Source organism: Gossypium raimondii, chromosome 6, assembly GCF_025698545.1.
Source record: "Gossypium raimondii isolate GPD5lz chromosome 6, ASM2569854v1, whole genome shotgun sequence".
Taxonomy (NCBI): Eukaryota; Viridiplantae; Streptophyta; class Magnoliopsida; order Malvales; family Malvaceae; genus Gossypium; species Gossypium raimondii.
Window position 1 is genome coordinate 60,231,007 of NC_068570.1, and position 24,323 is coordinate 60,255,329.

At 33.0% G+C, this 24,323-nt stretch overlaps 4 protein-coding genes across 4 annotated transcripts; 2 read left to right on the forward strand and 2 right to left on the reverse strand.

Annotated features, from left to right (window-relative positions):
* The first annotated feature begins 1,145 nt into the window (after positions 1-1,145).
* Positions 1,146-5,337, forward strand: LOC105774880 (oligopeptide transporter 1). The gene is given in 10 exon segments (XM_012597447.2): positions 1,146-1,375; positions 1,455-1,900; positions 2,299-2,396; positions 3,178-3,750; positions 4,011-4,180; positions 4,183-4,268; positions 4,335-4,517; positions 4,588-4,681; positions 4,684-4,863; positions 4,866-5,337. Coding segments are annotated over 10 exon segments (2,247 nt in total). The 5' UTR covers positions 1,146-1,302; the 3' UTR covers positions 5,210-5,337.
* Positions 5,338-6,110: 773 nt separating this feature from the next.
* LOC128041809 (phosphoglycolate phosphatase 2-like) lies at positions 6,111-10,943 on the reverse strand. The gene is made up of 11 exons (XM_052632221.1): positions 10,733-10,943; positions 10,582-10,649; positions 10,394-10,486; positions 10,238-10,309; positions 8,952-9,023; positions 8,633-8,692; positions 8,500-8,552; positions 7,693-7,790; positions 7,521-7,620; positions 6,542-6,645; positions 6,111-6,447 (listed from the first exon to the last, which is right to left on the reverse strand). The coding sequence occupies exons 1-11, from the start codon at positions 10,875-10,877 to the stop codon at positions 6,347-6,349; spliced, it is 966 nt and encodes a 321-aa protein (XP_052488181.1). The 5' UTR covers positions 10,878-10,943; the 3' UTR covers positions 6,111-6,346.
* Positions 10,944-12,920: 1,977 nt separating this feature from the next.
* Positions 12,921-17,159, forward strand: LOC128041808 (oligopeptide transporter 1-like). The gene is made up of 7 exons (XM_052632220.1): positions 12,921-13,203; positions 13,283-13,728; positions 14,121-14,218; positions 14,998-15,570; positions 15,830-16,088; positions 16,155-16,337; positions 16,408-17,159. The coding sequence occupies exons 1-7, from the start codon at positions 13,131-13,133 to the stop codon at positions 17,029-17,031; spliced, it is 2,256 nt and encodes a 751-aa protein (XP_052488180.1). The 5' UTR covers positions 12,921-13,130; the 3' UTR covers positions 17,032-17,159.
* Positions 17,160-17,928: 769 nt separating this feature from the next.
* LOC105774079 (phosphoglycolate phosphatase 2) lies at positions 17,929-22,942 on the reverse strand. The gene is made up of 11 exons (XM_012596417.2): positions 22,557-22,942; positions 22,406-22,473; positions 22,218-22,310; positions 22,062-22,133; positions 20,774-20,845; positions 20,455-20,514; positions 20,321-20,373; positions 19,514-19,611; positions 19,342-19,441; positions 18,360-18,463; positions 17,929-18,265 (listed from the first exon to the last, which is right to left on the reverse strand). The coding sequence occupies exons 1-11, from the start codon at positions 22,699-22,701 to the stop codon at positions 18,165-18,167; spliced, it is 966 nt and encodes a 321-aa protein (XP_012451871.1). The 5' UTR covers positions 22,702-22,942; the 3' UTR covers positions 17,929-18,164.
* Positions 22,943-24,323: the final 1,381 nt, after the last annotated feature.

The window sequence follows — 24,323 nt, forward strand, 5'->3', positions numbered from 1 at the left end:
CGTTATTTTAAAATTGAAATTTCCTAAAATATTTAAAAGAAAAAGAAAAGAAAAGAAAAGAATAAATTAATAATAAATACAAATAAATATAAATATTTATTTTATAAATTATAACGATAAAATTAAAGTTAAAATATGGCAACGTCCTTGTCTTCTTCAGATATTTGGAATTTAATTCATGTATTTTTATTTTCAAGAATTTAATTTATCTACTTTTTAAATTTTAAATTTCAATTGCAATTATCAACATTGTTAATTTTTTTATTAAATTTGTTGGTGTGACATTTTGAAATGATAATAAAAATTCACTTTGTGGCAACGTAATTTAAAAATTACGTAATGAATCTAAATTTAGTAAAATAATTTTAACAAGAATAAAATATAAAATTAAATTCTAAAATTATAGATTTATTAAATTGGTAGTAATTTCTTAAAAAAGATGTTAAGATAAGATAGAGGGGAGAATAGTTGGAATTGGTTGGAGGTCCCAAAGGAAAATCTTATTTATTATATAAGAAGGAAGTTGGTAATGAATTCATTACAAATGCAATATGAGCCATAATAAGTTAGATTTATGTGAATAACATCCCCATCTCTCTACTATTTTATTAAATATATGATGCCCACTTCTTTTCTTAAATAAATTCGGATTAAATTATTGTCGGTTGTGAAAGTGAACCTATTGTCCACATAAATTGAAAATTCTCATTCGCTTTTATTTCTTTTCGTGAAATAATTTTGATCATTACTGAATCTATAAACCAAAATCTAAACAATTTTCTTATCTTATCTTTAATATTAGCCCCAGTGTTGACTTGGATTTAAAGTATGTTCTACTTGTCAATAGGTATTGATTCACTGTATCGATTGTCGAATTGTCGCTTGGTACTCTCTAGCTAGACTTTTTTTAAAAAAAAAATTAACAGCTCAATGACTTAATTAAAATTTTCAAATAATTTAATAATTTAAATAAAAACTTTTGTGATTATTTTGTAACCTTTGAAATTGAAGGACTAAAGCGTAAACTTAAATCGGGTGTAATTTGCCTAAACATTAATACAACATGTATTATGAGATGGGATAGTAAAACAAAGAGAGTACAAGGCAGGCGGCCGCGACCATCCTTTGCATTTGGCATGCATGCATAATTGTCTTCATTTATAATTATAGCCATAGGACATGTAAATCTGTTTCCTCCGCCGATTATGGAAACGATACCATCACAATAATACAGACATATATATATATATTAAACCTTGGGTTAGGTACCCATTTCTGTTGCTAATTCAGTCTGTCAGAGGCATGGAACATCAAGACTCTAAACTGATTACTTTGTCTTACCAGACCAAGAACATCGACATCCACGAAACCTCTGGTAAACTTCATTTTTCTTCTTCAGTTTCTTTGCATGAAATGGAACATATGTCTTGTAACAGGTTTAAGCTGTTTTGCAGATGATGAAGTAAATGATTCTCCAATAGAACAAGTCCGACTCACTGTTCCAATTGTCGATGATCCGACATTACCATGTTTGACATTTAGAACATGGGTTTTAGGGATAACCTCGTGTGCTGTCTTGTCTTTCTTGAACCAGTTCTTCCATTACCGTCAAAATTCACTCCACATTTCTTCACTCACAGCACAAATCCTTGTTCTTCCACTTGGAAACCTGATGGCAACATATCTACCTAACAGAACACTTGTGTTGTTTCCTTCAACCAAATGGTCCTTCTCATTGAATCCAGGCCCTTTTAACATTAAGGAACATGTTCTTATTACCATATTTGCAAATTCTGGTTCTACCAATGTTTATGCAGTCAACATTATCACCATAGTTAAAGCATTTTATCATGGTCAGATACACCCTTTCGCTGCTTTGTTGTTAGCTCATACTACCCAGGTCAGTTTTTTTTTCCGGGTATATTGGAAAGTATCGGTAAAAGTACTACGCAGGATTTTATACTTGTCGTCTACGTTATATATCAAATAGTAAATTAGTTTTTCTGCTAAAAGTTCTATCAAGTTTTACTATTAAAAACTTGTGGCACACCACATATAAATGTCTGGTTATTCCGTCAACTACATCAATTTTTAACTATAGAAATAGATAAAATTTTTAATAAATTAAAATGACTAGTTTTCTTTTTATTTAATCTACAAGGGTTAATTTACTCATTTTTTAAATGAAAGAGACAAATACAATTCGGCTATTAGTACAAGGACCTCCACAGTAATTTTACCATAAAATACCTCATATTTATATTATGGATTATGATTGTTTCTTTTTGGAATATTCAGATGCTTGGGTATGGATGGGCTGGGATTTACAGAAAGTTTCTTGTTGATTCACCGTATATGTGGTGGCCTAATAACCTAGTGCAGGTCTCCCTCTTTAGGTGCCGTCTCTTATTAATTTTACCCATTTTCCTATACATATTTTTAGGTTAAATTATGCTATTATTCCTTCTATTTTTATGAAAGTTGTGGCTTTAGTCCTTATATTTTTTAAAATTTAAGATTATAGTCCTAACCCAAATAGTAACAATTAAATCTATTTGGTTAAAATCAATTACGGTCATGTACTATGTGCACGGTTGTGGATTTAACTCATATTCTTTAACTGGACTATTTTAAGTCCCAATATTTTTCAAAATTTGACATAATGCTTGTTAATTCATTAATTGATGTTTTAGTGAATATAATATATGAAATTAACAAGATGATATGACATTACAAATATGATAATATGTTTTTTTTGTATCCGGACTAGAATTTTAAAATTCAAAAAATACATAAACTAAAAATGACCAAATTAAAGTACAGAAATTAAATCCATAACTTTCGCAAAGTGAAGTGACTAATAATTTAGCCCATATTTTTATAGTTTCCAACTCATTAAATCGTAGGGTAAACTACAATAGTAGTCACTTAACTATGAAAAGTTACAAAATAGTCATCTCCCTATTTAATTTTATCTTTTTTTGTCACCAATTAGCTAACGTGAAAATGGAAATACTAAAAAACCCAAGATAATTAGGTGACCAAAAAAGACAAAATTAAATAGTTAAACTTTTCATAGTTGGGTGAAAAAAAAAAAGTTTGGTGATTTAGTAACTTTGGCCAAAAAGAGAAAAAAACATATAGTTGGGTGATAGTTTACCTAAATTGTAATTGTAGGGCGTTGCATGATGATGAGGTTAGGCAAAAAGGTGGCCTAACAAGGTTGCAATTCTTCCTCATGGTGTTCATATCGAGTTTGGCGTATTATATCGTTCCAAACTATCTTTTTCCGTCCATTACGGCTTTATCCTTGGTTTGTTGGATATGGAAGGATTCGGTGACGGCCCAAATCATTGGAGCCGGTCGAGACGGTCTCGGGGTAGGATCGTTTGCACTGGATTGGTCAACTGTGGCTAGCTTTTTACAATCACCATTAGCCACCCCTGCATTTGCTATAATCAACATAATGTTGGGGTTTGTCATTGTAGTTTATATATTAACCCCTGTAGCTTACTGGACTAACTCCTACGAAGCGAGGAGATTTCCGATCATCTCGTCGCATGTGTTCACCGACGACGGCGAGAAATACGATGTTTCGAGAATTTTGAATTTCACGACCTACGAATTCAATCAACGAGGATATGATGGCTATAGCAAAATTAACTTGAGTGTGTTCTTTGCATATTCTTATGGTCTTAGCTTTGCTACATTGGTTGCTACTGTGTCACATGTTGTGTTTTTCCATGGAAGGTAAGGTACTTACCTTTTAGTTTAGGGTAAACTAAACTCAATGGCTGAACTATTAGGAAGTTCATGTTTTGGTTATTCAACTTTAAAAAGTTATAAAATGGTCACTGAACTAATCAAAAGTCTTTATTTAAGTTAAAGTTGAGTGATCAAAACATAAACATACAATAGTGACCTTGAGTGTAGTTTACCCTTTAGCTTGACAAGATAGCGGACGCATATTGGGTAACGAATAACGGCTGTTGTTTGATTCGTGTTTGTAGCACGATATGGCAACAAACGAAATCGACATTTCGGGATAAGTTTAGTGATGTTCATTATAGAATAATGAAGAAAAGCTATGAAGCAGTACCGCAATGGTGGTTTTATATGCTGTCGAGCATCGTAGTCGGACTCGCTGTGCTTATTTCTCAAGGCTTTGGCAAGCAGTTTCAACTCCTTACTGGGGAGTCCTTTTGGCAATTGGCTTGGCCTTGTTCTTTACTCTCCCAGTAGGTGTGATTATGGCTACCACAAACCAGGTATATTTTCGATACGCAGCTTGTTCATATGTTACTTTGTTATATTCACTTTATATACATGTGCAGCAACTGGGACTAAATATCATCGCCGAGCTGATTATCGGTTACATTTATCCGGGAAAACCGTTGGCAAATGTTGTTTTCAAGACATACGGTTATATAAGCGCGGCGCAGGCGGTTATGTTTCTACAAGACTTCAAACTAGGCCATTATATGAAAGTTCCTCCAAAGTCGATGTTTGTTGTCCAGGTAAATTTTCTTAATGGATTCGATACTTTTATATCGATATAGTTGTCTGAAAATACCCGGAATGTCAAAGTTGGTAGGAACGGTGGTGGCTACTAGTGTCTATTTTGGGACAGCTTGGTGGCTCTTAACAACAGTGGAACATATATGTGACCCATCTAAATTGACAAAGGAAGTCCTTGGACATGTCCTGGTGATGACATATTCTATAATGCTTCCATCATTTGGGGTGTAGTTGGACCAGTTCGAATGTTTGGTCGGCTCGGTTTGTATTCTAAGATGAACTACTTCTTTCTTATCGGGATTGTTGCACCGTTGCCCGTGTGGATACTGTCCCGTATGTTCCCTGAGAAAAGTGGATTAAGCTCGTTCACATGCCGTTGATTATCGGAGGTGCGGGGGCATTGCCAGCAGCCAGGGTTGTGAACTACTGGTGTTGGGGTAGTGTTGGGGTGTTGTTCAATGTTTTTGTGTATAGGAGATATAAAGGTTGGTGGGCTCGTCATAACTATATATTGTCAGCTGGGTTAGATGCTGGTGTAGCTTTTATGGCTATTCTTTGTTACTTCACATTGCAAATGTGGAATGTTAATGGACCTAAGTGGTGGGGTGCTCAGTTAGATGATCATTGCCCCCTTGCTAGTTGCCCTACTGCTCCTGGAATACAAGTTGAAGGTTGCCCTGTTTTTCAATGAAATTTTCCTGCTTGCTTTAAACATACTAGAACATATAAACCCTGTCGTATATAAAATTTTGACGGGTTAATATGTAAATTTGTTATCGTATTTTATGAACTAAACATAAATTTATCACTTTAACTTTATATTGAAATTTGTGGTTTTACTTTGCCACTAAAACTAGATTTTTATTGAATTATGTTATTCAATTTTAATTTAAATTAATTTGAAGACAAATTTAATAAAAATATATTTTTATGTTCTACTTTAACATTCACAACAAGCTAATTAATATAATATTAAAAATAAATAAAATGGTTGTTTTATAAAAATAAACTTAATTTTTTTCTTTTATGATATATGTATTTTTATTTTTCAAGTTTTTATTTCATTAAATAGAAATTAGATTTTAATTTATTAATTTTCAATATTTATAAGTTAAGTTATTGGTAACTATTAAAATAAAAAATTGAAAGAATTTTTCTTTTAAATTATGTTTTCAAATCATCAAAATTAATATTGAGTGACAAATTTAATAGTAAAAATCAATCACATAAGAGTTTAATGGCAAATGTACTCATATTTTCAAAATATAATGACAAACATCAATAAAAAATATAGTAACAAATTTCAATTATCACTTATAGTATGATGGTAAATTTGCACTTTAACCCAATTTTGACACATTTGTATACTCATATCGTGCTCATGTAATTTTTTAGTGTTATAATCATATCGTATTTAAAATTATCGAACCTAATTTCACGGGAGTAAATTTAACTATTTAACTTTACCTGAGGAGAGGGAAGACGATCCCAAATGTAAATTGCAACATCATATATGCTCCTTTTATATCATGCAAACAAATATGATAATCAAGATAGTGCTTTGCCTCCATTTTGTTCAAAGAACAAAAAGATTAAAAACTATATATCTATATATATAAATATGCTTTGAGCTTTAATTTATTCATTTGTTTTCAGAACAAGGATAGGCCATGAAACAATCTGGCCAGTTTCCTGATAATGCGAGAATATTTCAACATTTTCCGGGTACAGTAAATCGCGGAAATAATTCTTTTGAGTATAAATTTGCAAACAACACTGCCAAACAGGCAAGAATAAGGAGTAAAATGGTGAAAATGAAACAATCAGATCATTCTCCCAATAAACTGAGAATATCAGATACCTTGTTGGTGTAATAATCTGGTTTGATGCTGTTTGAGGGGTCATCAAGAGTGGACTGTGTTGTTACTCCTGAAATTTTAGGCATTGCAAACATTAGAAAATATAAGAAAACCTAAGAAGATTCTTAGTTTAATGGTCTTAAGAACAAGAGATAGCAATAAACCTGATAGAACAAGCAGGGTTTTGCAACCAGCATTTTGTCCAAATAAAATGTCAGTATCTAGTCTATCACCCACCATGCACATTCTAGATGTACTTACATTAAATCTGCAAAGCACAACACAGCAGGGAAAAAAAGAGATTATCAGAATAAGTAGAGTAAGGTAAGTGTTCATCAGTATTATGCACCAAAGAATCAGTATCAGGTTTGATCATTGTTCAATCAAGCTCAAGCAACTTGAGATATCAAACGAGCCAAATTCAAGTATTCTAATGCTTGACTCGAGTAGCGAATTTTTATTTATAATTGTGATAAATCTTTATAAATAATAAAATATATTTAAAATTAAAAATTAGTAATATAATGAACAATGAAGGGTATATAGGTCAGTTCAAAAGTTTCTCCAAATTAGTATTAGAAAATCTCAATTTGAACTCAGACACAAGCTCGAGTGTCATAGTTGAGTTTGAAGTGAGCATGAAAATTAAATCCATGTTTTTACTATATAAACAAGCTTTTAATCGAGACTAACACCCTAATTGAGAGAGCTAAGAAATTCGATTTTATCCCGAATCTAGTTAAGCTTTAACAGTGAAACTTCATCAAGTTCAAGCTGGGTTTCGAGCCTAAAATTTCAAGTCAAGCTCTAGCTTCTCAAAACTTGATCTCGGTTCAGCTCGCTAAGAAGCACTTAACATAGCAGGGTTTTCTACCACGTTTGTTCCCAAACTGTGAAAATGCCATTTTCATTTTAGTGAGGTGCAAGCGACATGAATTTTAAGAGCCTACCACCACTACCAGTCAGATTCATTCATAATTGAGCAACAGACATTCTCAATCTTCACATGCAGTATATAATACTACCTGATGCTAATCACTTCAGAAGTAAACTCCAGACATTTAAGTCCATATAAATGCAAATTACACAAATTTTCATTGCTGGTTGGTATATATACAGAACTAGTGCATTAAAATAACTTACTTCTGCAGTAAAAAGTCCATCATGAAGGTTGAAGGTTTTCCAACTACAATAGGCTCTTGTTCCGTTGACCCACAAACGGCAGCAACCATGCATCCCGCACCTGCAAATATGAACTAAGAAATGAATGAAGTGGAACTCTCAATCAAACTGAGCAGTAATCTAATTTCTTTACCAGGCCACTCTTGCAGATCAGTCATGTGTCCAACTGAATCACGGTTCGTAGCAATAAAAAGACAACCTGGGTTCTCACGGATGCAAAGGGTCGCATACCTGCCAGTTGCAAATATTTTAAAGAAAGATCAAAGACTCCAAAAAGCGCTGCCATATCTTACAAGTTCAGATCTGATAATAGTTTGTTTAAACTAGGCTTTATACGTTTAATAGAAGGCAATTATTAGCATTTTCTACTCATCTAGCCAAACATTGTAACCTAAAATTTCCTTGGTGCCCCTAAGTTAACTAGTATTTAACTAAAAATGACCCCTCAGATATATTTTAGGAGCAAAGAAATCATATTTTAAGTCTAACAATGTGCTGAGATCAATAACGTAGATGCATATACAGTCAAAATACTTTTTAGAGTTAAATATAACACGAAACTTGGGAACATGTGCTACTGATCAAGGTAGTGAAATATCTAATAAGACTGTTATTAGTGTATGTGATTCAGAACTTTTCCATGTTTTCATGACCAAAAACAAAATATAAATTGCTCAGCAACGAAATCTATGGGGAATAGAAACTGGTTCTAAGTTATTTTAGGGGACAAATTTCAGAGACAACCAAAAGTTTAGAAGACGTGCTATTTTTTTCCCTCAAAACCAAAGACCAAGCGAGTAGCCATCCACTTACTACGTGGTTCAAACCCTACATTCTCAGTGCACTTGCACAAACATACTCGAGAAGCAAGCATAGAAGACGTCCTAATCTCAAATATTCATAACATCATCAAAAAGTGAAGATGGAATTTTTAACTTACTGAAGTTTGTAATAGTTAATATCTGGATCTAATCCAACAACAACTGCTCCAACCTGAAGGTAGAAGTTATGAAAATCATGGAAAAGAACCAAGTGACACACTCAGAGAAATTGTAGGCAAGATGTTACATTACATATTTATCATGCTCAAAGAGACAATTTGATTTCCACTGAGCCCTTTTTTCTGCATCTTCCTGCAACAATATTTCCTCTAAGCACTTAAAATTCATTAAAGCAAGAGATTATGATGCAAGAAAAACAAGCACGGTAGAATCAAGGAAAAGATTACAATGAAAAACAACCAAAGACACCCTAGCAAGGCAACAAGCAAAGGCAAGAATAGCAGTCCAGCACACAAACAGCATGTCAGTTGTTAGAGAGATGGAGAAGAGGATGTATTCCTAATCCAAAGTCATGAACTGGAAAACAAAATTGAAAAGACTAAGAAAGTACTGGGCCACCAAGAGCGGTAAATCCAGCAAGTTGCAACTCCTGTACTATGCCTTCCCCGCCAATGACATAAACCTGAAATACAAACAAATTATTAATAGTGTGCAAAAGATAAAATAAATAGAGGTTAAATATTCATTTCCCCCCTAAATATACCACTGATACTTAAAGAATAAAAAATGGCAATTAGATACTTAAAGTTCATTCATCATGTACTTTGGTCCTTTTGGTTAACATTAGTAATCTAACAATTGATGAGGCATAAACTAACACTCGATTATGACACTTAGTAGAAAATGTCATGTAATGATGATACATTGAAAAATATATTTATCTTTATTTCTAAACAAAATTTTTATTTTTGAACTTAAAGAAAATTGGAAACACAAAAGATCTGGGTGACAAAATGGGAAGAGAGGAGAGGAGGCTGGGGAAGCGCAGTGCAGAACTCTTGTGTGGTTTGTTGGTAGAGTGCAGGACTCTTAGCCTCAATGACTAGGAACCTAACCTTGACAATTTCATTTTCAACAATCAAAGATCAAAAAAAAAAGACAGAGCATGAAACAGGGAAGGGGGATAGTTAGCTGGAGATATACATATACTGATAGTCTGACACTTAACCGTACAGTTTGAAATGAAATTGAACTTTAGGTATTTAACTGTGAATTTCTATTCTATTAGAAAAGAGTGGTATTGTTCAAGGACAACTGCATATTCTGGCCAACAAATATGCTGGAAGAAAAGTTATGTTGCAAGAAAAGGAAAATATACATGAGGCAAAAATTGCATATTCCATTTGGATAGAAGGTAACAAGAACAGGGTAAGCAGGATTTAGCAGCCAAACATACAGTCAAGAGAGAATAGCAATAAGAATTATAGAGAGACTCAAATAGCAACCACAACACTGTGTTAAGAGTCATAAATTTTCAATTTCAACTCTTTCCATAGCCGATATTTAAAGCAATTGACTGCAGTAACATGAATATTCCATTTGGATAGAAGGTACCAAGAACAGGGTAAGCAGGATTTAGCAGCCAAGCATACAGTCAAGAGAGAATAGCACTAAGAAATTATAAAGAGATTCAAATAGCAGCCACAACACTGTGTTAAGAATCACTATTTATCAGTTTCAACTAGTTTCCATAGCCGATATTTATAGTAACTAGCTGCAGTAACATTCATTAGGTTTGCAACAACAATAAACACAATGCCAGTGAAAACGCATAGCCGCTACTTAAATGCCTTAAAATGTTTAAGGAGTGAAAAAAGAGAAAACAAGAATAGTAACCTTCTTGTGAGGAGGAAACTGGTTGACCTTCAAGTACATAGCAGCAGCAAAAGAAGACGAAAATATCTCATCCTAAAAATACAGTAGAACAATCAGGAAAAAAAAAAGAGTTGTTTCTTTTCTTTTCTTTGTAAAATTTAATAACATTTGAAGAACCTGATTGACAGAAAGTCCAAGAGACTGAAACTTGTTAGCATATTGGATTCTGGACTTGGTAGAGTTGTTGGTCACAAATACCAGTTTCTTCCCCTATTAATCAGATAATAATATTATCGATCATTGCACAAGGATGAACCATAGATTCAATAATCAAATGGAAAGCAAAGAAAGAGTGAGAGAGAGACCTTGGATCGAAGCATATCTAACGTCTGTGGGACTCCATCGATCAGCTTGTCGCCTTTCCAAATAACACCTGCAATCGCATCGTTACCTTTTATTCACTGCAAAATCCAATGAAAGACAAAATAGGAGTAGAAAAGTGCGTGGAAATGGAACCATCGCAATCAAATAGAAATGCGTCGACGGAATCCAACAGTGCTCTCGCGTTCGCACAGCATAGAAGCTCGGCGGCGGAAGCAGCAGCGACGCCGCTCATTGAACTCGGATTCGGATTAGTAGCCTCCATTGATACTTGTTCCATCAACGCATCAACAACTAATGTTACAACCCTTTTGAAATCCTACCCACCCATAAAGAAAAGAGTAGTTCCTATAAAGATAAAAAAAGTACAGGAATGGTAAAATATTCCTAGAGAAGAAGGTTACGCAACTAAGAACACTACTTTTAGCAAATGCTATAGAAGAACACTACTTTTAGCTAATGCTATAGTTTCATCAGCAAAATAGTGAGTGCCTAAAGGTCAGCTATCTACCTCGAAAGATCAGTGTTTACAGATTGGTCAATTTATTAATGGAAAGTTATTTTTAAGGGTAAACTACACTTAAAGTCACTAAACTATTAATAAGTTGACGTTTTGGTCACTCAGCTTCAAAAAGTTACAAAATGGTCGCTGAATTATTCAAAAATTTTCATTTAAGTCACTGAACTATTCAAAAGTTTTTATTTAAGTTACTAGGCTGTTAAGTTTTTGGATAAACTATACCATTATAGGTAAGTTTTCGTTTTGATCACTTAATTAAAAAAGTTACAATTTGATCACTAAACTTTTTAAAATTATTTTTTGGTCACTGGTTGTTAAGTGACACTTTTTAGTTGGTATAATAACAATTTTAGTCATCAACTATTATATTTTCTTGGTAATTTGATTCAGGTTCTATATATAAATTATAAAAAAAACTCAAAATTATTTATTTAAAAATTAGTATATAAAAATTCTAAAAATCTCAAAATGTTGTTATTGAGAAACTAATATGTATGAGAAATAGAGAAAATTATCATTTAATAGAATGTAATAACAAATTAAAAACATAATAACACCAAAAAAGGTAGATCATTACATGCTTCCTCAAGATTTCTAAACCAAATTAGTAATATCTTCAAATCGAGTTTCATACCCTTAAAAGTGTCCTAGATTAATACTATAGAAACTTGTGAAATTTACTTTGATACCAATTTTTAAAATATAAAATATAAAATAAATAGCCGAATAAGGGTATCAATTAATTCTTATTTTCTAGATTTTTATTATTTGTATTAAATTAAAACTTTCATGGAAATGCTAGTGTGGCTTTAAAAGGTTTGTAGAGATACTATTGAGGTCGTAAACATGATTAAGGATATTACAATGAAATAAAAATATAGAGATTAAATTTCAAACTTTCAAAGAGTATAGGGACTTATATGATATATTTTAATCTATTACTTAGTACTGAAAAGGAAACTATGCGGGCAATTTATTTTTGGAATCTAATTCTTCTAGAACTTGTTGGTACTATTCTTTTCTTATATTGTTTTGGGTAAAACATGTTTTTTTTTAACAATCTAATTATAGGTTCTGATCATATATGTCTCTTTTTGACACAATGTCTAGAATTAACCACGGCCCCTCCCAACCCATAAATAGGAGGATAATACGCTTCAATGCACTCGAACTCACGTCCTCCTCCATTAACAATAATACTTATACCAATTGAGAGGTATAAGAAGGAAGTTGGTAATGAATTCATTACAAATGCAATATGAGCCATAATAAGTTAGATTTATGTGAATAACATCCCCATCTCTCTACTATTTTATTAAATATATGATGCCCACTTCTTTTCTTAAATAAATTCGGATTAAATTATTGTCGAAGTTGTGAAAGTGAACCTATTGTCCACATAAATTGAAAATTCTCATTCGTTTTTATTTCTTTTCGTGAAATAATTTTGATCATTACGAATCTATAAACCAAAATCTAAACAATTTTCTTATCTTATCTTTAATATTAGCCCCCAGGTTGACTTGGATTTAAAGTATGTTCTACTTGTCAATAGGTATTGATTCACTGTATCGATTGTCGAATTGTCGCTTGGTACTCTCTAGCTAGACTTTTTTTAAAAAAAAAATTAACAGCTCAATGACTTAATTAAAAATTTTCAAATAATTTAATAATTTAAATAAAAACTTTTGTGATTATTTTGTAACCTTTGAAATTGAAGGACTAAAGCGTAAACTTAAATCGGGTGTAATTTGCCCTAAACATTAATACAACATGTATTATGAGATGGGATAGTAAAACAAAGAGAGTACAAGGCAGGCGGCCGCGACCATCCTTTTGCATTTGGCATGCATGCATAATTGTCTTCATTTATAATTATAGCCATAGGACATGTAAATCTGTTTCCTCCGCCGATTATGGAAACGATACCATCACAATAATACAGACATATATATATATATTAAACCTTGGGTTAGGTACCCATTTCTGTTGCTAATTCAGTCTGTCAGAGGCATGGAACATCAAGACTCTAAACTGATTACTTTGTCTTACCAGACCAAGAACATCGACATCCACGAAACCTCTGGTAAACTTCATTTTTCTTCTTCAGTTTCTTTGCATGAAATGGAACATATGTCTTGTAACAGGTTTAAGCTGTTTTGCAGATGATGAAGTAAATGATTCTCCAATAGAACAAGTCCGACTCACTGTTCCAATTGTCGATGATCCGACATTACCATGTTTGACATTTAGAACATGGGTTTTAGGGATAACCTCGTGTGCTGTCTTGTCTTTCTTGAACCAGTTCTTCCATTACCGTCAAAATTCACTCCACATTTCTTCACTCACAGCACAAATCCTTGTTCTTCCACTTGGAAACCTGATGGCAACATATCTACCTAACAGAACACTTGTGTTGTTTCCTTCAACCAAATGGTCCTTCTCATTGAATCCAGGCCCTTTTAACATTAAGGAACATGTTCTTATTACCATATTTGCAAATTCTGGTTCTACCAATGTTTATGCAGTCAACATTATCACCATAGTTAAAGCATTTTATCATGGTCAGATACACCCTTTCGCTGCTTTGTTGTTAGCTCATACTACCCAGGTCAGTTTTTTTCCGGGTATATTGGAAAGTATCGGTAAAAGTACTACGCAGGATTTTATACTTGTCGTCTACGTTATATATCAAATAGTAAATTAGTTTTTCTGCTAAAAGTTCTATCAAGTTTTACTATTAAAAACTTGTGGCACACCACATATAAATGTCTGGTTATTCCGTCAACTACATCAATTTTTAACTATAGAAATAGATAAAATTTTAATAAATTAAAATGACTAGTTTTCTTTTATTTAATCTACAAGGGTTAATTTACTCATTTTTAAATGAAAGAGACAAATACAATTCGCTATTAGTACAAGGACCTCCACAGTAATTTTACCATAAAATACCTCATATTTATATTATGGATTATGATTGTTTCTTTTTGGAATATTCAGATGCTTGGGTATGGATGGGCTGGGATTTACAGAAAGTTTCTTGTTGATTCACCGTATATGTGGTGGCCTAATAACCTAGTGCAGGTCTCCCTCTTTAGGTGCCGTCTCTTATTAATTTTACCCATTTTCCTATACATATTTTTAGGTTAAATTATGCTATTATTCCTTCTATTTTTATGAAAGTTGTGGCTTTAGTCCTTATATTTTTTAAAATTTAAGATTATAGTCCTAACCCAAATAGTAACAATTAAATCTATTTGGTTAAAATCAATTACGGTCATGTACTATGTGCACGGTTGTGGATTTAACTCATATTCTTTAACTGGACTATTTTAAGTCCCAATATTTTTCAAAATTTGACATAATGCTTGTTAATTCATTAATTGATGTTTTAGTGAATATAATATATGAAATTAACAAGATGATATGACATTACAAATATGATAATATGTTTTTTTTGTATCCGGACTAGAATTTTAAAATTCAAAAAATACATAAACTAAAAATGACCAAATTAAAGTACGAAATTAAATCCATAACTTTCATAAAGTGAAGTGACTAATAATTTAGCCCATATTTTATAGTTTCCAACTCATTAAATCGTAGGGTAAACTACAATAGTAGTCACTTAACTATGAAAAGTTACAAAATAGTCATCTCCCTATTTAATTTTATCTTTTTTTGTCACCAATTAGCTAACGTGAAAATGGAAATACTAAAAAACCCAAGATAATTAGGTGACCAAAAAAGACAAAATTAAATAGTTAAACTTTTCATAGTTGGGTGAAAAAAAAAAAGTTTGGTGATTTAGTAACTTTGGCCAAAAAGAAAAAAAAACATATAGTTGGGTGATAGTTTACCTAAATTGTAATTGTAGGGCGTTGCATGATGATGAGGTTAGGCAAAAAGGTGGCCTAACAAGGTTGCAATTCTTCCTCATGGTGTTCATATCGAGTTTGGCGTATTATATCGTTCCAAACTATCTTTTTCCGTCCATTACGGCTTTATCCTTGGTTTGTTGGATATGGAAGGATTCGGTGACGGCCCAAATCATTGGAGCCGGTCGAGACGGTCTCGGGGTAGGATCGTTTGCACTGGATTGGTCAACTGTGGCTAGCTTTTTACAATCACCATTAGCCACCCCTGCATTTGCTATAATCAACATAATGTTGGGGTTTGTCATTGTAGTTTATATATTAACCCCTGTAGCTTACTGGACTAACTCCTACGAAGCGAGGAGATTTCCGATCATCTCGTCGCATGTGTTCACCGACGACGGCGAGAAATACGATGTTTCGAGAATTTTGAATTTCACGACCTACGAATTCAATCAACGAGGATATGATGGCTATAGCAAAATTAACTTGAGTGTGTTCTTTGCATATTCTTATGGTCTTAGCTTTGCTACATTGGTTGCTACTGTGTCACATGTTGTGTTTTTCCATGGAAGGTAAGGTACTTACCTTTTAGTTTAGGGTAAACTAAACTCAATGGCTGAACTATTAGGAAGTTCATGTTTTGGTTATTCAACTTTAAAAGTTATAAAATGGTCACTGAACTAATCAAAAGTCTTTATTTAAGTTAAAGTTGAGTGATCAAAACATAAACATACAATAGTGACCTTGAGTGTAGTTTACCCTTTAGCTTGACAAGATAGCGGACGCATATTGGGTAACGAATAACGGCTGTTGTTTGATTCGTGTTTGTAGCACGATATGGCAACAAACGAAATCGACATTTCGGGATAAGTTTAGTGATGTTCATTATAGAATAATGAAGAAAAGCTATGAAGCAGTACCGCAATGGTGGTTTTATATGCTGTCGAGCATCGTAGTCGGACTCGCTGTGCTTATTTCTCAAGGCTTTGGCAAGCAGTTTCAACTCCCTTACTGGGGAGTCCTTTTGGCAATTGGCTTGGCCTTGTTCTTTACTCTCCCAGTAGGTGTGATTATGGCTACCACAAACCAGGTATATTTTCCATACGCAGCTTGTTCATATGTTACTTTGTTATATTCACTTTATATACATGTGCAGCAACTGGGACTAAATATCATCGCCGAGCTGATTATCGGTTACATTTATCCGGGAAAACCGTTGGCAAATGTTGTTTTCAAGACATACGGTTATATAAGCGCGGCGCAGGCGGTTATGTTTCTACAAGACTTCAAACTAGGCCATTATATGAAAGTTCCTCCAAAGTCGATGTTTGTTGTCCAGGTAAATTTTCTTAATGGATTCGATACTTTTATATCGATATAGTTGTCTGAAAATACCCGGAATGTCAAAGTTGGTAGGAACGGTGGTGGCTACTAGTGTCTATTTTGGGACAGCTTGGTGGCTCTTAACAACAGTGGAACATATATGTGACCCATCTAAATTGACAAAAGGAAGTCCTTGGACATGTCCTGGTGATGACATATTCTATAATGCTTCCATCATTTGGGGTGTAGTTGGACCAGTTCGAATGTTTGGTCGGCTCGGTTTGTATTCTAAGATGAACTACTTCTTTCTTATCGGGATTGTTGCACCGTTGCCCGTGTGGATACTGTCCCGTATGTTCCCTGAGAAAAAGTGGATTAAGCTCGTTCACATGCCGTTGATTATCGGAGGTGCGGGGGCATTGCCAGCAGCCAGGGTTGTGAACTACTGGTGTTGGGGTAGTGTTGGGGTGTTGTTCAATGTTTTTGTGTATAGGAGATATAAAGGTTGGTGGGCTCGTCATAACTATATATTGTCAGCTGGGTTAGATGCTGGTGTAGCTTTTATGGCTATTCTTTGTTACTTCACATTGCAAATGTGGAATGTTAATGGACCTAAGTGGTGGGGTGCTCAGTTAGATGATCATTGCCCCCTTGCTAGTTGCCCTACTGCTCCTGGAATACAAGTTGAAGGTTGCCCTGTTTTTCAATGAAATTTTCCTGCTTGCTTTAAACATACTAGAACATATAAACCCTGTCGTATATAAAATTTTGACGGGTTAATATGTAAATTTGTTATCGTATTTTATGAACTAAACATAAATTTATCACTTTAACTTTATATTGAAATTTGTGGTTTTACTTTGCCACTAAAACTAGATTTTTATTGAATTATGTTATTCAATTTTAATTTAAATTAATTTGAAGACAAATTTAATAAAAATATATTTTTATGTTCTACTTTAACATTCACAACAAGCTAATTAATATAATATTAAAAATAAATAAAATGGTTGTTTTATAAAAATAAACTTAATTTTTTTTCTTTTATGATATATGTATTTTATTTTTCAAGTTTTTATTTCATTAAATAGAAATTAGATTTTAATTTATTAATTTTCAATATTTATAAGTTAAGTTATTGGTAACTATTAAAATAAAAAATTGAAAGAATTTTTCTTTTTAAATTATGTTTTCAAATCATCAAAATTAATATTGAGTGACAAATTTAATAGTAAAATCAATCACATAAGAGTTTAATGGCAAATGTACTCATATTTTCAAAATATAATGACAAACATCAATAAAAATATAGTAACAAATTTCAATTATCACTTATAGTATGATGGTAAATTTGCACTTTAACCCAATTTTGACACATTTGTATACTCATATCGTGCTCATGTAATTTTTTAGTGTTATAATCATATCGTATTTAAAATTATCGAACCTAATTTCACGGAGTAAATTTAACTATTTAACTTTACCGAGGAGAGGAAGACGATCCCAAATGTAAATTGCAACATCATATATGCTCCTTTTATATCATGCAAACAAATATGATAATCAAGATAGTGCTTTGCCTCCATTTTGTTCAAAGAACAAAAAGATTAAAAACTATATATCTATATATATAAATATGCTTTGAGCTTTAATTTATTCATTTGTTTTCAGAACAAGGATAGGCCATGAAACAATCTGGCCAGTTTCCTGATAATGCGAGAATATTTCAACATTTTCCGGGTACAGTAAATCGCGGAAATAATTCTTTTGAGTATAAATTTGCAAACAACACTGCCAAACAGGCAAGAATAAGGAGTAAAATGGTGAAAATGAAACAATCAGATCATTCTCCCAATAAACTGAGAATATCAGATACCTTGTTGGTGTAATAATCTGGTTTGATGCTGTTTGAGGGGTCATCAAGAGTGGACTGTGTTGTTACTCCTGAAATTTTAGGCATTGCAAACATTAGAAAATATAAGAAAACCTAAGAAGATTCTTAGTTTAATGGTCTTAAGAACAAGAGATAGCAATAAACCTGATAGAACAAGCAGGGTTTTGCAACCAGCATTTTGTCCAAATAAAATGTCAGTATCTAGTCTATCACCCACCATGCACATTCTAGATGTACTTACATTAAATCTGCAAAGCACAACACAGCAGGGAAAAAAAGAGATTATCAGAATAAGTAGAGTAAGGTAAGTGTTCATCAGTATTATGCACCAAAGAATCAGTATCAGGTTTGATCATTGTTCAATCAAGCTCAAGCAACTTGAGATATCAAACGAGCCAAATTCAAGTATTCTAATGCTTGACTCGAGTAGCGAATTTTTATTTATAATTGTGATAAATCTTTATAAATAATAAAAATATATTTAAAATTAAAAAATTAGTAATATAATGAACAATGAAGGGTATATAGGTCAGTTCAAAAGTTTCTCCAAATTAGTATTAGAAAATCTCAATTTGAACTCAGACACAAGCTCGAGTGTCATAGTTGAGTTTGAAGTGAGCATGAAAATTAAATCCATGTTTTTACTATATAAACAAGCTTTTAATCGAGACTAACACCCTAATTGAGAGAGCTAAGAAATTCGATTTTTATCCCGAATCTAGTTAAGCTTTAACAGTGAAACTTCATCAAGTTCAAGCTGGGTTTCGAGCCTAAAATTTCAAGTCAAGCTCTAGCTTCTCAAAACTTGATCTCGGTTCAGCTCGCTAAGAAGCACTTAACATAGCAGGGTTTTCTACCACGTTTGTTCCCAAACTGTGAAAATGCCATTTTCATTTTAGTGAGGTGCAAGCGACATGAATTTTAAGAGCCTACCACCACTACCAGTCAGATTCATTCATAATTGAGCAACAGACATTCTCAATCTTCACATGCAGTATATAATACTACCTGATGCTAATCACTTCAGAAGTAAACTCCAGACATTTAAGTCCATATAAATGCAAATTACACAAATTTTCATTGCTGGTTGGTATATATACAGAACTAGTGCATTAAAATAACTTACTTCTGCAGTAAAAAGTCCATCATGAAGGTTGAAGGTTTTCCAACTACAATAGGCTCTTGTTCCGTTGACCCACAAACGGCAGCAACCATGCATCCCGCACCTGCAAATATGAACTAAGAAATGAATGAAGTGGAACTCTCAATCAAACTGAGCAGTAATCTAATTTCTTTACCAGGCCACTCTTGCAGATCAGTCATGTGTCCAACTGAATCACGGTTCGTAGCAATAAAAAGACAACCTGGGTTCTCACGGATGCAAAGGGTCGCATACCTGCCAGTTGCAAATATTTTAAAGAAAGATCAAAGACTCCAAAAAGCGCTGCCATATCTTACAAGTTCAGATCTGATAATAGTTTGTTTAAACTAGGCTTTATACGTTTAATAGAAGGCAATTATTAGCATTTTCTACTCATCTAGCCAAACATTGTAACCTAAAATTTCCTTGGTGCCCCTAAGTTAACTAGTATTTAACTAAAAATGACCCCTCAGATATATTTTAGGAGCAAAGAAATCATATTTTAAGTCTAACAATGTGCTGAGATCAATAACGTAGATGCATATACAGTCAAAATACTTTTTAGAGTTAAATATAACACGAAACTTGGGAACATGTGCTACTGATCAAGGTAGTGAAATATCTAATAAGACTGTTATTAGTGTATGTGATTCAGAACTTTTCCATGTTTTCATGACCAAAAACAAAATATAAATTGCTCAGCAACGAAATCTATGGGGAATAGAAACTGGTTCTAAGTTATTTTAGGGGACAAATTTCAGAGACAACCAAAAGTTTAGAAGACGTGCTATTTTTTTCCCTCAAAACCAAAGACCAAGCGAGTAGCCATCCACTTACTACGTGGTTCAAACCCTACATTCTCAGTGCACTTGCACAAACATACTCGAGAAGCAAGCATAGAAGACGTCCTAATCTCAAATATTCATAACATCATCAAAAAGTGAAGATGGAATTTTTAACTTACTGAAGTTTGTAATAGTTAATATCTGGATCTAATCCAACAACAACTGCTCCAACCTGAAGGTAGAAGTTATGAAAATCATGGAAAAAGAACCAAGTGACACACTCAGAGAAATTGTAGGCAAGATGTTACATTACATATTTATCATGCTCAAAGAGACAATTTGATTTCCACTGAGCCCTTTTTTCTGCATCTTCCTGCAACAATATTTCCTCTAAGCACTTAAAATTCATTAAAGCAAGAGATTATGATGCAAGAAAAACAAGCACGGTAGAATCAAGGAAAAGATTACAATGAAAAACAACCAAAGACACCCTAGCAAGGCAACAAGCAAAGGCAAGAATAGCAGTCCAGCACACAAACAGCATGTCAGTTGTTAGAGAGATGGAGAAGAGGATGTATTCCTAATCCAAAGTCATGAACTGGAAAACAAAATTGAAAAGACTAAGAAAGTACTGGGCCACCAAGAGCGGTAAATCCAGCAAGTTGCAACTCCTGTACTATGCCTTCCCCGCCAATGACATAAACCTGAAATACAAACAAATTATTAATAGTGTGCAAAAGATAAAATAAATAGAGGTTAAATATTCATTTCCCCCCTAAATATACCACTGATACTTAAAGAATAAAAAATGGCAATTAGATACTTAAAGTTCATTCATCATGTACTTTGGTCCTTTTGGTTAACATTAGTAATCTAACAATTGATGAGGCATAAACTAACACTCGATTATGACACTTAGTAGAAAATGTCATGTAATGATGATACATTGAAAAAATATATTTATCTTTATTTCTAAACAAAATTTTTTATTTTTGAACTTAAAGAAAATTGGAAACACAAAAGATCTGGGTGACAAAATGGGAAGAGAGGGAGGGAGGCTGGGGAAGCGCAGTGCAGAACTCTTGTGTGGTTTGTTGGTAGAGTGCAGGACTCTTAGCCTCAATGACTAGGAACCTAACCTTGACAATTTCATTTTCAACAATCAAAGATCAAAAAAAAAAGACAGAGCATGAAACAGGGAAGGGGGATAGTTAGCTGGAGATATACATATACTGATAGTCTGACACTTAACCGTACAGTTTGAAATGAAATTGAACTTTAGGTATTTAACTGTGAATTTCTATTCTATTAGAAAAGAGTGGTATTGTTCAAGGACAACTGCATATTCTGGCCAACAAATATGCTGGAAGAAAAGTTATGTTGCAAGAAAAGGAAAATATACATGAGGCAAAAATTGCATATTCCATTTGGATAGAAGGTAACAAGAACAGGGTAAGCAGGATTTAGCAGCCAAACATACAGTCAAGAGAGAATAGCAATAAGAATTATAGAGAGACTCAAATAGCAACCACAACACTGTGTTAAGAGTCATAAATTTTCAATTTCAACTCTTTCCATAGCCGATATTTAAAGCAATTGACTGCAGTAACATGAATATTCCATTTGGATAGAAGGTACCAAGAACAGGGTAAGCAGGATTTAGCAGCCAAGCATACAGTCAAGAGAGAATAGCACTAAGAAATTATAAAGAGATTCAAATAGCAGCCACAACACTGTGTTAAGAATCACTATTTATCAGTTTCAACTAGTTTCCATAGCCGATATTTATAGTAACTAGCTGCAGTAACATTCATTAGGTTTGCAACAACAATAAACACAATGCCAGTGAAAACGCATAGCCGCTACTTAAATGCCTTAAAATGTTTAAGGAGTGAAAAAAGAGAAAACAAGAATAGTAACCTTCTTGTGAGGAGGAAACTGGTTGACCTTCAAGTACATAGCAGCAGCAAAAGAAGACGAAAATATCTCATCCTAAAAATACAGTAGAACAATCAGGAAAAAAAAAAGAGTTGTTTCTTTTCTTTTCTTTGTAAAATTTAATAACATTTGAAGAACCTGATTGACAGAAAGTCCAAGAGACTGAAACTTGTTAGCATATTGGATTCTGGACTTGGTAGAGTTGTTGGTCACAAATACCAGTTTCTTCCCCTATTAATCAGATAATAATATTATCGATCATTGCACAAGGATGAACCATAGATTCAATAATCAAATGGAAAGCAAAGAAAGAGTGAGAGAGAGACCTTGGATCGAAGCATATCTAACGTCTGTGGGACTCCATCGATCAGCTTGTCGCCTTTCCAAATAACACCTGCAATCGCATCGTTACCTTTTATTCACTGCAAAATCCAATGAAAGACAAAATAGGAGTAGAAAAGTGCGTGGAAATGGAACCATCGCAATCAAATAGAAATGCGTCGACGGAATCCAACAGTGCTCTCGCGTTCGCACAGCATAGAAGCTCGGCGGCGGAAGCAGCAGCGACGCCGCTCATTGAACTCGGATTCGGATTAGTAGCCTCCATTGATACTTGTTCCATCAACGCATCAACAACTAATGTTACAACCCTTTTGAAATCCTACCCACCCATAAAGAAAAAGAGTAGTTCCTATAAAGATAAAAAAAAAGTACAGGAATGGTAAAATATTCCTAGAGAAGAAGGTTACGCAACTAAGAACACTACTTTTAGCAAATGCTATAGAAGAACACTACTTTTAGCTAATGCTATAGTTTCATCAGCAAAATAGTGAGTGCCTAAAGGTCAGCTATCTACCTCGAAAGATCAGTGTTTACAGATTGGTCAATTTATTAATGGAAAGTTATTTTTAAGGGTAAACTACACTTAAAGTCACTAAACTATTAATAAGTTGACGTTTTAATCACTCAGCTTCAAAAAGTTACAAAATGGTCGCTGAATTATTCAAAAATTTTCATTTAAGTCACTGAACTATTCAAAAGTTTTTATTTAAGTTACTAGGCTGTTAAGTTTTGGATAAACTATACCATTATAGGTAAGTTTTCGTTTTGATCACTTAATTAAAAAGTTACAATTTGATCACTAAACTTTTAAAATTATTTTTGGTCACTGGTTGTTAAGTGACACTTTTAGTTGGTATAATAACAATTTTAGTCATCAACTATTATATTTTCTTGGTAATTTGATTCGGTTCTATATATAAATTATAAAAAAAACTCAAAATTATTTATTTAAAATTAGTATATAAAAATTCTAAAAATCTCGAAAATGTTGTTATTGAGAAACTAATATGTATGAGAAATAGAGAAAATTATCATTTAATAGAATGTAATAACAAATTAAAAACATAATAACACCAAAAAAAGGTAGATCATTACATGCTTCCTCAAGATTTCTAAACCAAATTAGTAATATCTTCAAATCGAGTTTCATACCCTTAAAAGTGTCCTAGATTAATACTATAGAAACTTGTGAAATTTACTTTGATACCAATTTTTTAAAATATAAAATATAAAATAAATAGCGAATAAGGGTATCAATTAATTCTTATTTTCTAGATTTTTATTATTTGTATTAAATTAAAACTTTCATGGAAATGCTAGTGTGGCTTTAAAAGGTTTGTAGAGATACTATTGAGGTCGTAAACATGATTAAGGATATTACAATGAAATAAAAAATATAGAGATTAAATTTCAAACTTTCAAAGAGTATAGGGACTTATATGATATATTTTAATCTATTACTTAGTACTGAAAAGGAAACTATGCGGGCAATTTATTTTTGGAATCTAATTCTTCGAGAACTTGTTGGTACTATTCTTTTCTTATATTGTTTTGGGTAAAACATGTTTTTTTTTAACAATCTAATTATAGGTTCTGATCATATATGTCTCTTTTTGACACAATGTCTAGAATTAACCACGGCCCCTCCCAACCAATAAATAGGAGGATAATACGCTTCAATGCACTCGAACTCACGTCCTCCTCCATTAACAATAATACTTATACCAATTGAGAGGTATTGCATAATCCATGTACCATTAGCATACATGAATCTCATAAATACTCAAGTACAAAATCATCTACTACATGCAAACAATGCATTAGACCTGCCCATGCGCTGAGTCAATCCCTAACAAAATTATAGGTTCGTTTGATAGGCTCAAGCCTGACCCGAAAAACGAG